General features: G+C 44.0%; 1 protein-coding gene across 1 annotated transcript in view; it reads right to left on the reverse strand.

Moving 5' to 3' along the window:
* Positions 1–17,684, reverse strand: part of PAPPA (pappalysin 1) — a 236,897-nt gene that overhangs the window by 109,953 nt on the left and 109,260 nt on the right. The window contains exon 9 of the mRNA XM_045563088.1: positions 13,083–13,174. Within this exon, the coding sequence (XP_045419044.1) occupies positions 13,083–13,174 (92 nt within the window). The remainder of the gene's footprint in view (positions 1–13,082; positions 13,175–17,684) is intronic.

Genomic DNA, 17,684 nt, shown 5'->3' on the forward strand with positions numbered 1-17,684 from the left:
TCTCTTAGGAGGTAGCACCTGGGCTGTGTCTCGCAGGGGAGGAATGGATGGTGAGGAGCACATTCCCGGCTGGGGAACGCTGTGAGCAAATGAAAGGGAGCCAGGAACAAGGTAAGAGGCGGAAAGAACAAGAAGACTTTGAAGTATAAAATGCAAATGACCGGATCAGACTATGCAGACCTTGAATGCCCTAGTAAGGAATTCATGTGCATCTCAAGGACAATGCAGAGTGACAAAAGGTATTTGCATTATAAGCAGCTTTCTCTCACTAGACTGGAGGATGGTTTGGGGCCAGCAAAGATGGGGAACCAGGAACCTATTAGAGTTCTCTTGGAATAGTCCAGGCAGGAGCTGAATGGGGCCTCGGATGGAGCAATGATAATGGGGGAGAGAGAAACTAATTTGGGTGAAAAAAGATACGATTTTCAGGTAAAATTGGAAGAATGGTAATTGTTAGACTGTGGGAAGTGACAGAGAGGGAAGAGTTACGGATGTTTTCCAAGCTTCTAGTTGAAATGTCTGGTTGGTTAGTGGCGCCACCAGTTGAGATTGAGAAAAATACTTGCAGCAGGTCTGGGGAGAAGGGGGGTAAGCTTTGTAGGAGACGTGTTGAATCGGAGTGCCTGGGGGGCATCCAAGTAGAATGGACCTGGCAAGTAAGAGGCACCCAATAAATAAAAGCCTGTGTGATGAACACATTCATAAATGAATGAAAGCATATAGCACAAGTAAGAAACAGCACTCCCATTTCTCAGTGGGAAAAAGGTATTTGAGGGCCCAAACCTGGAGCGGAGAAGTGGTTCCTGTGCTTGGGGTCGGGTCGATCACCATCTCCTCCTTCCCTGTTCCTTAAGAATTTCCCTTGGCAACAGGCACACAGACAAATTGGAAAAGGGATTTAAGACGCTCGTGCAGCCCTTTCCTTGGTAATGAGGCTGAACTCAAGTTATACGAGCGGTTTTGGACTCCTGAACTGAGGGACCAGCTCCAGCCGGGACTTTGCATCGCCCTGCCAATGGCGGCTAGATAGTTTAATTTAAACTTATGGATAATTTGGGCTGGGTTTCTGACTGGTGTTGAAAGCTAAAATCAGTCTGATTTCTTTTCAGGTCAGTTTGCCAAGAGTACTTTGTTGGCCCTTGAAGGGCATCCCGTTCGAAGAGGTTGTTCTTCTTAAAATATTGCTCTCAGGATGTCACGCTTCTGTGCAGAAACCACTACTTGCTGCAGGACCAGACCCGTCCACCCATCCCTCCCATGACTTTCCCACAGTAGCTTTTTTTAGGACGAGTCTACTCGTTGTACACAGGAAAGAGCCCTTGTTCCGGACCTTTATAGAGGCAGAGCCCCACACCTGGTCTTATCTGAGTGCAGCTATCCAGGAATCTTTCACAGACTTGCCAACACCTCCATCAGGGGCTTTCCACTGCTGCTGCGGTTCTTTCACACTAATCCCTTCCTATCTTTAATGAGCATTGTCTTCTGAAGCCCTCTAGTGAAGGTTTTCTGCTATTTGTCCCTCCCATCTGCATCCTGCACAGCACAGAGCTTTGTATGCAGTAGGTGCTTAATATAGACAAAAACTAGAGTGAGATGGGTCACATGCATTTCTGGCTGTCTAAACTGCTGCCTGGAGGACAGAGAATGCAACCCCCGTGCAGGTGAGGGCAGAACTGCAGATACTGGGACTGGGGCATTTTGTCTTTCTGTCCAGCAAATTAAAATGGAAAACATGATCCCTTAATAATTATTATAATTTCAGATACGATTTATGTCAATTTCTCTTTCGCTCTTAATCAGTAGTGGCCAAGAGAAAGTCGACATTTACTTTCTCCCTCTGTTAAGTATTTAATGATCTGTAAACAAACACTTCAAACAGTGTTTCTTAAAGAGACCCTGGGATCCTTTTGTGATGTGAAGATTTCTTGAGCTCCGTGCATTGTTTCCCCTTCTCATTATCTGTTTGCTGCTAGGCTGTTCAGCTCTTGAGAGTACACATTTTATTAGATAACCTTAACAATGAAGACATAGCATAAATTAGCAGTTAAACCTGTGGGCTTATGAGCCAGACTTCCAGGGCTGGAATTCCTTACTGGGAACTGGGACCCTTGGGTAAATTACTTATCTCTGTGCCTCCATTTGCTTATCTACAAAGCCTGTATAATGTTAAAACTACCTCATAGGATTAATGTCTTTAACCACAGGACTTAATGGAGAAGCACTGAATTAATTTCATCCAATTAATTAATTTAATTAATAACTTGTGTTATTTGTACTGTTATGACTATTGTCTGGGATAATGAGATGGAAAAGGGGTGGAAATATACAGTCGATACAATCGGCCCTCTGGCTGGTTTTACATCCATGGATTCAACCAACCACGGATGGAAAATATTCTGAAAAAAGAAATTGCATCTGTTCTGAACATGTACAGACTTTTTTCCTTGTCATTACTCCCTAAACAATATATCGTGACAACTATTTCCACAGCATTTACATTGTATTAGGTATTACAGGTAATCTAGAGATGATTTAAAGTATATGGGAGGAAGTGCATAGGTTATATGTAAATACTATGCCATTTTGTATCAGGGACTTGAGCATCTCTGAAGTTTGGTATCCACGGGAGGTCCTGGAAACAATCCCCCACGGTTATCGAGGGACAACTGTGTATCTCTCACTATTCCTACCTGTTCTGAAGGTCTGGTATTTTGGAGGAGGGCATCTGGCTACTCTAGCTTTAGAGTTGGGTAGATCTTGGTTGAAATCTCAATTTTGCCACTTAATAAACTGCTGCTTTGAATAAGCCACTTCATCTTACTGAGCTTTGGGTTTTCCTTGTGTAAAATGGGGTGATGGCCCCCATTTTACACCTTCCTGCCACCGTGGGAGGATCAAGAGAGGACAGGAAAGTAATGTGTGAGGCAGCGGCCTGGCACAAGATGCGGCACTCAGGAAGGTTTGCTTCTCTCGTGATGGTCTCCCAGCTCAACACATACTTATTGAATGGAGGCCACTTTCTCAAAAGTCACTTAAATATTTGAGGGCTCTGGTGTGTCCTCTGGAAAGTGGTGATAACATTGCCTGGCTGCCAGGGGTGCTGTGGGCTAGAAAAGAGATACTCTGGTAGGTTCTCCATCAGTATCAAGGCACCTCCTTCCGCTGGTCAAGGAAGGGCCCAGGATGCAGTAGAGCCTTTTGGAAGACAAGCTGTTTGGGCTCCTCTGGCCACTCCTTTCAGCTTCAAAGTGTCTTGGTTTCAGTGTATCAGACAGTGACTGGCTCGAGCTAGATACTGGGGGTATCATCCAAGAAACGGTATGGATGACCTCCTTCCTCAAGGGTGAAGGACACAGCTGTGGAAGTGAAAAGCGTGGGGCGCCAATAATATCACAGCTGTGCTGGAATAGGGCCAGCATGGAGGTACATGAAGTGGTATGTTCACCTCTCCCTCTCATCTGCCTTGATCCGCATAACTGGTTATTCTTTCTCCACCTATACAGTCATCCCTCGGTATCTGCCGGGGAATCGGTTCCAGGACCACCCTCAGATGCCAAAATCCACAGATACTCAAGTCCCTGATATAAAATGGCACCGTATTTGCATATAACCTATGCACTTCCTCCCATGTACTTTAAATCACCTCTAAATTGCTTATAATACCTAATACAATGCAAATAGTTGTTATACTATATTGGGTTTTTATTTGTATTATTTTTTACTGTAACATTGTTATTTTTTCTTCTTTTTTTTCCCCAATAATTTCAATCCAAGGTTGACTAAGTCCAAGGATGTGGAACCTGAGGATATGAAGGGCCACATGTATGCTCATCCGTCTGAGCCAGCAGTTGGCAACTTTTTCTGTACAGGGCCAGATAGGAAATATTTTGGCTTTGCGGGTCATACAAGGTCTCTGGGGGAATGACTCAACTCTGCCTTTGTGATGGCAAATATGTAAACAAAGGGACACAGTTACGTTTCAATAAAACTTTATCTGCCAAAACAGGCAGCAGGTTGGGCTGGGCCGTGGGCAGTAGTAGTGTGCCGACCCCCGGGCTGTACGAGCATGCACATGACTATTGTGCCCAAGGAGTGGGGGACACAGGTACTAGGGAGTTGCTATCTCCTTCCTTCATGCCTAAGTGGCAGCCTCACCATTGTCCTCGAGGATTAGAGCCTGCTGGGCTTTCACCTCATCCCTCCTTTGTTCACTACAGTCCAGCCATGCTGACTTCTGACTTTCTTTTCCTTCTTCAAAAGTTCTCCCCTGCTGAAAAGTGAATAGTCTGAACTTCTTCTTGTAATCCTTGCTCAGTCATCTGTCCCGTATCTCCCTAATATGCCCCCTTCTTATTCAACCTGCAAGCTCCAGCTTAAATGTCACATCATTAAGTTCTCTGCGATCTCTCAAAGTAAAGGAGGCCCTTGGGTTATATACCTCCAAGTACTTCCACTTGGTGGCATTTTCGACACTGATCTTTAAATAATTATTGGTGTTATTTTTCCAACCTCGCTGGCCCTCCTTGTTCACTGTTGTTTCCCTTGAAACGAGCACAGTGCTTGGCACACAGCAGGCATCAGTAAATGTGGATGGAATGAATGGATGACACAACCCAGCAGCCAAACTGCACCATCTTCTGCCTGGGGCTGATCGCACAGGTGAGAGAAGGCAGCCGATTTTCTCTGCAGGCTCTAACAGTGAGGTTTTCACACAACCCTGACTGCCCATCCATCATTTTATTTTAAGCACATTACTTCTCTGTCCAAAAAAGAAAAGGAGGATACAATTAGGTCTATATCCCTCACTTGCTTAATATTTCAATTTCCCCCAGGGCACTCCCTTCAAGTGGTGATCACAGCTCATGAATATTAAATGCCTTTTCCAACCCAACATGGACTCCGAGAAACAGCAGAGAGCCAGGAGCTAAGAAAAGGCCCCTGACACCTGGCCCAGAGGCCTCTTCCCTCTCCCAGGCTACCTCGGTCACCACTGCACAGATGTACATGAAGGCACATGTATGTGTAGATGGATTTCTGGTCACTTTAAATGCCACAATGAAGTCCGTGTTCTTGGCTACCCAGATTCACCTGCTTTGGACGCTGGCTGTCTTTCAAAGGCACACATCAAAGTTTGGTCTCAATTCCTCATATTCAAGCAAGTACCAAGTAGGTTCCCCGAGCCTGACCCCTTCCTGCGAGTCAGGAAGCTGACCTGGGCTGCGGGCTAGAATTCCTCCCTTCTGGCGTCAGAGGCCGTCCTGTTTCTTTTCATTCCAGCGCTGCCTCTCTGTGGGGTAGGCCTCCCGGGTTTCCAAAGGAGGTGGTAAGCCTTGGTCGGAGGCAGGATGGCAAGCTTGATCCTAACCGGTGCTGACTCAAGGGTGTTTGAATGCATCCATCAGACCTCCCTGGCGAGGACTTCAGATCTTTGGTCCTGCCTGCACCGCAGCCTTCTGCCCCATCACCTCCTTTTCCTGCTCTTTTGTCCCCTCAGTGACCCCCTGTGACCCTTTGGGTGAAAGGAATTCCTTTCTCCTCCCCAAGCCTTCATTTCTTTTAAAATGCATGGTTTTAAAACAATAAGGGATCTGGGATTTAAATTTGAGAAGTCACAGCTGAAAGGGCCCAGGGAGCACATCTAATTCACCCTCATCACTTTATAGTGGGGAAACTGAGAAAGGGCGTTTCCGTCACTTTGCAAAAGGCATCACAGTAATTCAGTGGCAGGATCTAGTTCAGGACCATCTTTGCCAGAGATGGACCGGCTGCCTTTGCATCCCTCACAGTGGAGATGGGAAGTGAGGAAGGAGAGACGCCTTCACTGACATTCTCAATGGCCCGCTGACTGCTGTGCGTTGTGCTAAACACACTAGAGACGTTATTTCATTCTTTTTCTAAACAGAGCTATAGGTGTTATAATTATGTCCATTTTCCAGAAGAGGAAACTGAGGCTCAGAAGGAAGATGGGAGGTGACCAAGATGACCTACGTAATAAGTGCAACCAATAGACATTTAAACTCAGACTCCTCTGTCCCCTGCCTATTGCTGTGACAACCTTATGAAGTGTCAAACGTATTCTATACCCTTAAAAACAATTTGGCTACTGCCAGTGGAGGGTGATCTGTTAAAAACAAAATATAGCCCAAAACATACAATGACCCTACATCGGGGGCATGGGCTTTATGTGGTAGAACATTTATTGGGTGATAATAACTGAAAATTGTTGTTGTCATGACTCATGAAAATGGCAGAAGAAGGACATATGCATTCATTCACTTTCATTTCCTGTTGTGATTCAATGGCACTAAGCAGAAATAGCGGAAAAAGAAGCACTCTCTTGATTTTAAAGAGTTTGTCTGGATACTGAGCAAGAGTCTTCAGGGCAGGCAGACAGGGTTGGAAGTCTCCCTCTCTGATCTACCTGGCTATATGACTTTGGGCAATTCACTTAAACTGTCAATGCCTCAATTTCCCCATCAGCAAAATGGTGTAACCATTCTGGTGCTACAGAGTTGCTGGGAGGATGAATAAAATCATTTAAGAAAATATTTAGCAGAGCGGCTGGCACAATCGGGTGCCTAAACATGGAAAAACTTCATGGTAAAGTGTGCAGACTCTGCCTAGGTACTGCGACTCTCACCTCTGCTATTTTTAGCTGTGTGACCTTAGGCAAATTACTTAATCTCTCTGAGTCACAATTTTTTCCTCTATAAAATTAGGATAATAATATCATCTATCTCATAGGGTTGCCGGGACTTCTGAATTAAGACTATTAATAACAAAAATGTCACCAGCAGTAGCAAACCTATGGATAACACTTGTCAGCTGTCGCTGTTTTAAACACTCCACATATGCAAACTCATTCTATCTTCACAACAACTCTAAGAAGTAGGAATTATTACCAACCCATTTTACGGATGAAGAAACTGAGGCACAGAGTAAAAGTGTCTGGGCACGCCTTTTCACCCAGAATACACGTTCATAACCATTATACCACACGTCATTATGCCAGTGCGAAGCACGCCACCCATGCTAGCTGCTAGGTTATTATTATTGCCACCACCTCCATGACCGCCACTCATAGTCCTCTTTTGTTTGTCCCTTTTAAAGGCCTGTCTTCAAGTCAAGGGAAGCTTGACTTCAAGAAAGTGTTTGGGGGAAATTTACTACGTTTTCCACAGAGGGAGGTCTGAGTGAATACTTGTAGCCTGGAGAAGTTTTCTTTTTAATTTTAATTTTTTTTAAGGTGAAAGGTGGATCATCTATTATGATTTCACATTGTTAGAAAGAAAAATAATAATAAATGCAATTCCCAGCAGAGCCCATTCTTTCCCCTCTCCTCCAGCAGATGCTGTTTTCCTTTTTAGTCACTGTTGTTCTAAAGTCTCATCGGAACATCCACCAAGAAGACACGGCGATTCATCTTCTTGTTTTCCTTTCTCGCCTTGGCTGGGAGCAGGCGGGGCAGCCTGACAGAGGGGCCACGGGCTCAGCGACCTCCCTGCCCCTCCCGGCAACTGGTGAGGAGGCAGACGGATCCCTCCTCCTTCCCCTTATCTGCCTCTCCTGGGGGAGGGAGGCGGGCGGGTGGGTGCTAATTGAGTTACTGGCCCTGCCTCTAGCACAGGGGCTGGGATGCTGTGTCAGGGATCAGAGACAAAGTGAGGCTGAGGGCAGCGGGCCAGGGAGAGAAGCTGGGTGGGGAGGGAGGGAGAGGAGGAGGCGCAGGGAATGCCTGCATGTCTGGGAGAGACAACGTGGGGGTCCCTTTCGCTTTGTTTTCCTAACGATGTATCAGTCCAGCAGGATTTGAAACCCAAAGCTTTTAAATAGCCGTTTGACAAATCAGGAGTCCTCGGATGAGGAAAGAAGCTTTAGAGCTTTAGAGCCCTCGGTCCGATCACCCTCATTTCACAAAGGGAGAAACTGAGGCTCTGAGATGCTAAGCTGTAGCCAGGAGGCTTCTATGTGTAAACTGAGACCTGGAGCCAACAGTCCTGAAGAACACAGGGTCGTAAGTCAGAGCCCACCACTGCCTCTCCTGGAATGCATTAAACGTCAACCAGAAGGTAGCAGGGTGACCGGCTCGAGATATGTTACTAAGCAGCACCCCTTCTGGGGATCCCTCACATTTTGTCTGACTAATTTGACCATTACCTGCCCCCCTTCCGAGTTTATCAGCAGCCTGTCTGTGGCTTATGACTCAGTGCTCAGCAGCAGAATTCCCAGAGCCCTGGAACAATGCCTCCAGCCAGTGCCTGCTGGGGGACTTATCATTTTACTGATACCACATTTTTTAACTGAAACTTCAGGCCTGGTGTATGTTATATTTTTAAAAGAGGGAAAACGGACAAGATAATTTCCACATTGCAAAGGATGTAGCCTGCATTGCCTAAGAGGTCTTGTGGGTGATGTTCATTTTAACAAGCAACTTCCCCCACGCTGGGGGATGAGGGCACTGGGGCTGGGAAAGTGGGAAAGGGAAGTCCCCAGGGTGTTGCATAATAGCACATTGGCACCTCGGGAATACTTCCGGATGTGTGGGCTTCTGAAAAGTGAATGAGAATGTCACCATAAATCTGTCACCCACCCTAATGCTGGTGTTACCAACCCAGGGAAAACACTGGCCCTTCTAAAGGGCCAGTGATGAAGGAGGAGGAGGAGGAAGAGGAAGAGAAGGAAAAGGAGGAGGGAAAACAAAAGAAGAAAGAAAGAAAGAAGGAGGAAGGAAGGAAGGCAGGCAGGCAGGTGGGGAAGGAAGGAAGGGAGTCATTCAAATGTGGATGCAGAGTGGCAGAGCAGAAAAAGCAGGGGCTCTTGACTCAGTCTGGAGATATAGGTCACACCTCTGTGCTGTGTGACCTTGGGCAAGTTACAATAGGTTATTATAGGACTCAGACCTCACGTATGGAAATAAGAGACCTCACATAGTCTCATACTAAACAAAGGTGCCTGACACAGAGCCTGCCACCAAGCGCTGCGATCCCCAACCCCGGGCCATGGACTGATACAGTACAAGACATGTTAGGGGCCAGGCCTCAGAGCTCTGCCGCCCCCATGACACCCGCCTGGCCCCCCTCCCCAACCCCTGTCCATGGAAAATTATCTTCCATGAAACCCGCCCCTGGTGCCAAAAAGTTGTGGACTGCTGACCTAGCAGGTACCCACAAATGGTGGTTGTCACTGATATCCCCCCCCCACAAAAAAAACCTCTCACACAAACACACACTGAATAAAGTAATAGTTCATGTGCATGAATGGGGCTAAACCTCAGAGATCTTATGACAATAATTTTCAGCCAGGATTCTAAGTGACAAACAATCAACAGGAACAACTTGGGACAACTTAAGCAAAAAAGTACACAAATAAAATCTATTCAAATATAATGGATACTTATGAAAGACTCTCTAGGAGGGCAGCAGAGCCAGGCTTGCGTGCTCCGAGCCCCATTCCAAGCCCAAGATTAGGTCCCAGGACTGGTTTTGTGAAAGGATCCAGAGCTGTTGCTATGCACAGTCATTTCAGCTTTGATGTTAGATGCTGTCCCTGGTACTTGGGAAATTGGCGTGGTCATGGCTATTCTCACTGTCCTCATTAAAATGACTTCTGCAGAATCCTTATGTCTTACCACCACTAGCTTCTAATTCAAAGCTTTGGGTTGGTGTGTCCGATTGCAGGGGAAGAGGGAAGGCCTAGGCTGTCTGCCCACACGCAAGCTACACAGAAGACTAGGAGAATAAGATGCTTGGATCTTCAATTGCTGTAGCAAGGGTTAGGCTTTCATTAGGAGAATTATTCCCTCAGTCTAGGAAGGGAGATGCAGATAGTATGAGTCCAAAAATATTGGTCAATATCTCCCACTGGTGGGTTCTAGGATTTTTACTATTTTCTGGATGTTAACATTGAGGCTTAGCCCAGGTCACACATCTAAGCCACGGTGTGTCTGATCTCTTGGCCACTGTCTTGATCACTGTCTTCACACACGTTATGATACGACCAGTGTCCATCTCAGCAAAGCCCCCCACACTCTACTGTCACCCCTCTGACTCATGAAAGCTAGGTGTGCTGGGAGCCAAAGATTCATTGTCTATTTCTCAGCCATTTCTTTTAGAGGGAGATAGTTTTCTAGATTCAAGCTATGGCGGTTGTCCTTGGAATGCAATCCCTGGGAGCTGGGATCTCTGGAAGACTCCTTCCTTCCTGGAATGCCTGCGTCTCGATGCCCATAATGGGACTATGCCAGTGAAGGGCATAGCTGAGGTCCTTCGTCTAACATAAACCCCACTCCATATACAGGGGTAACAAACAATCTTCCCTGGACACTGTCCACACCACTGATGGTTTTGTATTCCATTCCATCGATTTGTTACATGAATTGTTTTATAACAATATTTTTCTCATTCACCCCTAAAGCCCAAAAGACTAGGAGCTGTCTTCTTTGCAGGCAGCTTACCATAGTGAGCTCTGGAGTCAGACTTTCTTGGTTTAAACCCCAGCTCCACCACTTAACTGTGGATCCTTGGCTCACCATCCATGCCTCGGCTTCCTCTTTTTTAAAAAGCAGTGCAATAAAAGAGTTGTTACGAGAACAAGGGTTTATAAATGTGCTTGGTACATAATAGGTGTTTAACAAATGTTATTTAATATCAGTAGCAGAGCCCTTAAAATCTGGTAGAGAATAATAGTCTATAAAACAGATCTATAAGCATCCCAGTCTCATACTCTTGGTAACATCTTTGTCTTCATTCCTTTCCTCTTAAACACCCAGTTAACGCAATTTGAAAAACACAGATCTAGTCCAAAACAGTCATTTTTGCCAAAGTAAAGAAGGAAAAGTGAGGGCCAAGGAAGAAAGGCAAGCTGGGGCTAGACTTGCAGTCCAGGGCTGTTTCCATCAGAGTCTCCTAGTCCCTACCACCGTATGTTCCAAATGCACTTCTTCTAAGACATGGTGGACCACATCATAATTTTCACCAACTCTCTGTGCCAGGCTCCAACAACTAAGAGTATCAGAGGCCCCAAATCCATGGACCAGGTGTTGACAAACTTTGTAGATAAACGACAAGCTAAGGAACATTATAGGTTTGGGGGCCATAGAGTCTCTGTTGCAACCACTTGACTCATTATATCATGAAAGCATTCTAAACAATATGGAAATGAATGAGCAGAGCTGTGTTCCAATAAAACTGTATTTACAGTTATAGGCAGTAGGCCAGTTCTGGCCTGTGGGCCATAGTTGACAGACCCCTTCCATGGACAATGAGCTTTCTACCTGTAAAAGATTTCCTTATTTTGTTTATTGTCACATAGGTCTAAAGCAACATGGCATATGTATGTCAGGGCTCAAGCACCTCTCTTAGGGTATCATATCCTACTTTCACCACATCCTACCCTCTTCCCAGAAGCACCTAAGTTGCATGCCACATTAGTGCGAGTAAAATAGGCAGATATTTCCAGCATGGTCTGGGAGTAATGCTGGTTGCCGTGAGGATGGTGGTAAAGGTGAGGGTTTGGTTTAAGTAGAGCTCAGGATTATAAGCAATTCAGCCCCCCACCTTGGAAATCACACACAGAAGTGCAGACAAGGCTCTTACAGAGATCACTTGACCCAATCATTTTGATTTACAGGTGGTAAACTGAGGCCCAGACTAGAAAAGTGACTTGGCCAGCTTTAAGCAAGTTCTGAGCACAGCTGGCATCATGGTCTAGTTTTCTTAATTTTAGTCCAAGGTTCTTTTCACCACACCACTAGGCTAGTATCAACCAAATTCAACCGAATAGTGAAGAGAAAAAAATCTGCAACTGAAAAACCCAAGGTCCTGTCTAGAAAATCCCATGTCTTTCCTCCCTAAGCACCTTCCTCTCTTCCAACCATAAACTTTCACCGAGCACCTCTATTGTGCTGCTCAGCCCCCACTGGGTGCCAAGGAGATAGTAGGTGAGCAATAAATGGTTGTTGAGAATTGAATATGAGATAAATGAAATGTGGTTTTGCTCTCATGGAGCTCACAATCTACCAGGAGAAAGAATGTTAAATGTACCCCTGTAATGCTCTGCAGATGCCAGGATGCGATGACATCTCCCCGCCTTTAGTCCTCCCAGAAAATTGCCTTTCGGTGAGAAATCTTCCCACCAAGGTTTTCACCCCCTCTGTAGCTGCCCCCTCCCTCTTCAGATGGAGCACCTCTGTCTTTTGTACTTGCAAATGAATTGTGATTAGTTTTCACCTCCAGCCCAAGGGATTAGCCGGAGGACCTTTGATCTTCAGGTATCGATTTGCATCTTAAAGGAAGTATGATCTCATCTGGGCCAGCTCAAAATTCCATCCCTGCCCCCAACCCCTGTCTGTTTACCAGCCCCAGGCTGGCCAGGGCCTCCCAAGTGGGGCTGAAACAACAAGATAGCCAGACTGTGTAAGAAGGCAGAGGAAAACAAATTTCCCCACTGACTCTGTAAAGGTGGGAAAAGGACGTTTGCTTTCTAAACACAGGCTGGTCTGCTATTCCTCTTCCCTCCGATCAGAGAGACTGCCCAAGGTTCTGAGTCTGCAGAGGGCCCTGGTGCTTCCTAGATCCTGGCTAGTGGTTATGCACCAAAATGGGCTGAGCAGGCTGTTGAGAATCAGGCAAAATGAGGTTCAAGTCCTGGCCCTTCAGTCACTGCTGACTTGCATGACTCCAGAAGAAGTTTTATAATGTTTCTAGCTTCCGACTTTTTCTCATCCGTGAAGTAACAAAAACAGCCTTAAACATCTATAATAATAGCCACCCCGGACAGCTCGTGTGAAGAAAAGCAATAATATTTGTAAGCTAGAGCTTGATCCAAAAAATAACCTGTCATTGCCATTATCTACAAGAACATAAGCTTTTGAGGACTTGTTTTGTTTGTTTGTTTGTTTTTTCACTGTTGTATTTCCTGATGCCTTAAAACAGTGCCCGGTACATAGGAGGCACTCAATAAACATGTGATATATAAAGGAGTGAATGGTAATGTAGACAGAACTATTGTTGTTATTGTAATTGACCAGCTATTCCACACCATCCACTTCTCCAGCCAGGCCCTGAGACAGGGCAAAGACTCACCAATGCAATTGAAGGAAATTTCTTGTTGGCAGAAAAGGGAGCAGCCATCACCATTGATCTTATTCATGTCATCACATTCTTCACCTTGGCTTCTGCAGAACCAATACAAAAGAGAAATTTGACAGATCAGTTTTAGAACTGTGGCCAGACACGGAAAAGTCCCTCTCTGGGCCATGAACCTTTCCTGAGACCTCGGACAGATCCCTTTCCCTGTCTGAGTCTCTGTTTATTCAGCTTCAAAATAAGACTCATAAAAGGTGTAGATTTATAAGATACTATTCTATTTGTTTGTGTTTCTGATGACAAAGTAGAATTCCTGCTTCAAACTCATTCTCTGAGGTTTCAAGTCCGTTAATAAGCCAGATGGGAGTAAGACATGGATGAATAGATGAACTAATAAATGAACAGACCTAGGTCCCACAGTGTCTAGGAAATCTCACTGCCATTTTCGTGTTTCTGATCTTAAAAGGGCAAATTTGAAGGCAATGTTGTAGGTTCTATAATATAAATGTTGTTTCTTCCAAATTCCCTGCCTTGATATCTCCCTACTCCCCCAATACACTTGAAGGTACAGATTTTTTTCCATTCGCATGCTCGAGTTTAGTCATTCTTTCATTGGCAAGTTTTGCTTTCTCCCTTGGGCGTGTCATTGCATGGTGTCGAGAACTCCAAGGCCTGTGGGACGATGCTACTAGGAAGTAAAAATGCTCCTCTTGTTTTCGTTGGAATCATTCCCATCACCTAAGGATGATTTTGCAAAGGTTGGGTGGGATGTGCAGAAAATGAGCAATGCTCTTTGAATTGGGCTAAGGCAAGGAGTAGGAGGAGAAAAACCTGAAATTCTGGATGGATTGTGGCTTTCTGGAAAATTCCCATCCTTTTAAAAACAGAAAACTTGGCTTTAGAACCCCATGCTTCAAACTAGCTGTGTGGTCTTGGGTAAGTCACTTGACTTCTCTCTGATCTATCTGTGATGATCTAAATTTAGATTAAATAAAATGAAATACAATTAAAATTCCATTCTTCAGTTACAGTAGCCACATTTCAGGAACTCAGTAACTATATGTGGCTAGTGGCTACTGTATTGGACAGCACAGAATATGTTTTTATCATTGCAGAAAACTCCCTTGAACAGTGCTCTTGCAGACAGGTGCTTGGCCTCGGTTTCCTCATGTGTTAAAATGGAAATAATCAGGCCTAATCCTTAGAGTTTGGTGCAAGAGTAGAATGTAACAGTGTGTGGCATGTAGTAGATGCTCAGGAAATCACAGTTCCCATTCCCACTTTGCCTTGGGAGGTCTCTACAGAGTGTGTGGCAGTTGTCCCTCCCTCCCCGGAGACCAGCTGGGACCTGTCACCGCATGGAAGAGCCCTCAGATGTCTCCTTTCACCAGGACAATTAACACTGGGCAATGTTTGTTGCTTTTAGGAGGTGTCGGAGTAGCAGGATAGTGCCACGCAATTAATCCTTAAGATGGCTAGGACACTGCATTGATCTCCAAAGAGCCACCCAAGCTCTCTCCTGTCTGCAAACCCATGAGCAAAGAAGAAGTCCATATTCCTAGTTGGTCCCAGAATTCTCTGCCAGTGAATCTTGGTGGCTGAAAATTGCTGATGACCTTGGGCTTCTTAGCTATTTCATGGGTTGTCTAGGCAGAAACTTTTCTCATTCTTTTAAACCTGGGCTTGTTCCCTAAGCCACAAGAATACTTCTAACCTGCTTTCTATCACCACTCAAACATTAGGGTCACCACAAATATCTTCTAGGCATGACAGATCTATCATTAGATAAAGAGGTTCTGAGAAACCTTTGACCTCTCAGGCTGGAGCAGGTGATCATCTTTCTATGTGTCCATAGATATCTTGCTCCATCAATCACAGCACTTGTCAAACTTAACTGTTTCTGTCTGTTACTTGAGAGCCCCCCACACTAGGCCATAAGATGCCAAAGGAAATGACAGAGCCTTGTCATCCTGGCACCTCAGCACCTGGCTCAGTGCCCGGGATGTAGCAGACAGCATGCAGCCACTCCTTTACTTGTTAGGTTTGCAGGGTTGTAACATCATACGTTAATGCAATGGTGAATCCAGATGAGAACTTGGCTCTCAGTTCACATAATGGTTCTACTCCTTACTGGGTGTGTAAGCTTAAGAAAAACTCTTTAATCTCTTTCTGCGTTAGTTGTCTTTTCTGCAAAGTATGATAATAGGACCTGCCTTGTATGCTTGTTGGGAGAACTCACAGAGATAGTAATGTAGCACAGTGCCTCATGCATAGTATAAGTTCAATAACTATTTATAAATATCATTATCATGATATCCATGCAGTGTTTTCATCTTTATAGTATATATGAAATTGCAATGATCTGTTTCTGAGAATCCTTTACAACTGAGCCCTCATCTATTAGGAACTTCACTGAGTGTTGTGTCTATCCATATTCCTCTGTAAATTCCCTTACAGACATAGCAAATTGACATGTATCATCCCATAAAAAATCCTATTAGCTAAGATGATACCCGTCCTTTTTCCCAAAGTTTTCCTCTCCTTCTTCCTTTTTTCCTTAGAGAAACATCCATAAGCTGTGTGTAGTTTTCTACAAAGTATATCAACAAATATTTGGTATCTGTAGGTAATTTAACTAGTATTTGATGTCTATGCAGAATACCAATTCTAGGTAAAAGCACTAAAAAACTGTATTAAATTAAGAACACTACCTAAAGTTAATAACAATGATGATGATAATAGTTTTACATCAGAGAGTAGAATGACAGTGTCTGCAGTGTTTTTCCAGTGCATCTGCATCTGTCTCCCAAATGGATAGACTAAGCTATAGATCAGGCTCCAAATCTTGAGACTTTAAAAAAAATGTGCTGAATTAGAAAATCCCAAATCACAATTATGGGTTGTCAGCAATGATTGCAAGTGTTTTTGGAATATTCTAGATATGCAGCTCAATCTTAGACTTGAAAATGATGGGGTACTTTCTCCATAGAAATCACTCGGCTTAAGTTCAGGGCTCCATCAGACAACAGCTGTATTAAAGGCTGGAAGTCAATACTTTAATTTTGGACGGAACAGTGAAAGGTTTTCCTTCCCCCAATTTTGTTGCATTGGAAACTATATATTCTTATTCTGTTGCTGCATTTGGATGTGGCTCTTAAACACACATAACATCATATGTTATATTTAATACAACACATCATTAATTTTATTCTCAAACGAGCAAGTAGCTGTATATCCTATGCTTGAGGAGTCAAATTCTTGGCAATCACCTGATTTGCACCATAATTCAATACTTAAAAATCCTCACATTATCACCTCAATATTAAAATCTCAACATTTCAGGTAACAAGTTATAGGTGCAGAACATTTAACACATAAATCTATATCCCTGAGATATACTGCATCAGCAAGTCACTTGAAATCATGCAAATAATTGTTACTTGCCTTATCAGTGCCAATGTTTTTAAAGAATGCCATTCCTTATGCCAAAAACTTGAATTAGTACCTTTCCATGAACAGCTGGCATACTTCTGTGGGTGGCGGGCAGGGAGGGGAAGACGCTTGTACACACTACTATCTTTTTGAACAGCAAGTTGGAAAGGTGTAACTCACTGGTCCTTATACGATCATATTTTCAACATCCCTGTTTCCTTTAATGCTAAGTCATGATCAGAAAGCATACTGCTGGCCAATAACTGATGTCTATGTGGACGGGTAGTCCTAGGCTAACTCCTTTTACTTGCATGACTTCATCATCCTTGCTATACTGCTAGCTGGTCCTTTCATCCCGAAGCAGAGGTTTTCAGTTTACATTACATACCACAAAATCATCAGTAACAAATTAAAGTGTTCTTCCCCTCTAGCATTAGTGTTAGTGATAAACAGAAAGAAATCGTCATCTTGTGCTTCTTTTTCATACACGTACTACACCTATGAGCTGGTTCATGTTCTGCACATCAGTGGTTTCATCCAACTGTGAAGCAAATTCTTTTTTTACACCACCCCTCCCCCTACAGAAGTAGTAATTGCAATTCCATATTGCACAGATATTATGTGACACCCAGCAGTGCTATTTAATGAAGGAATTTTGCCAATAGCTTGTTTTGCCATCTCCACACATAATGTTTATCATTAAATCTGTCAATAGTTTTAGAAGTCTCTTAGCGATAGTGTGACTTGCTGATAAATACTTTAGCCCTCAGGAACATAATTTTAGCAATAAGGGCCTTAATTTTCAATGATTATTGGTCTCTTCTCCACCTCTAGAGACAAAACTCTCAATTTTGTGCCAGAAAACATTTCTTGTGCTTATTCTGGTGGAAAAGAGCTCAAAAGTTTATTTATTGACTTTTAAACAATGTGAACGTCTTGATGGCTTCTTGCCCCTCTTTGGCAGTTGTGTAACATCTTGTCCTGAGGACAAGAGGATGAATAGACTGATAATCTGACAAAAAGCCGTTTTTAGACATGCATCTTTGTGTCTTCTAATCATAATTTTCTCTTTTGGCTGGAGTCTTTACTTACTGATTCATTTGCCTCAGTGTACTCATATTCACATTCAATATTTCCTCTGGAGTACTGTTTTCTATTTATAGCTTA

The sequence above is a fragment of the Lemur catta genome, chromosome 10, assembly GCF_020740605.2.
Source record: "Lemur catta isolate mLemCat1 chromosome 10, mLemCat1.pri, whole genome shotgun sequence".
Classification (NCBI taxonomy): Eukaryota; Metazoa; Chordata; class Mammalia; order Primates; family Lemuridae; genus Lemur; species Lemur catta.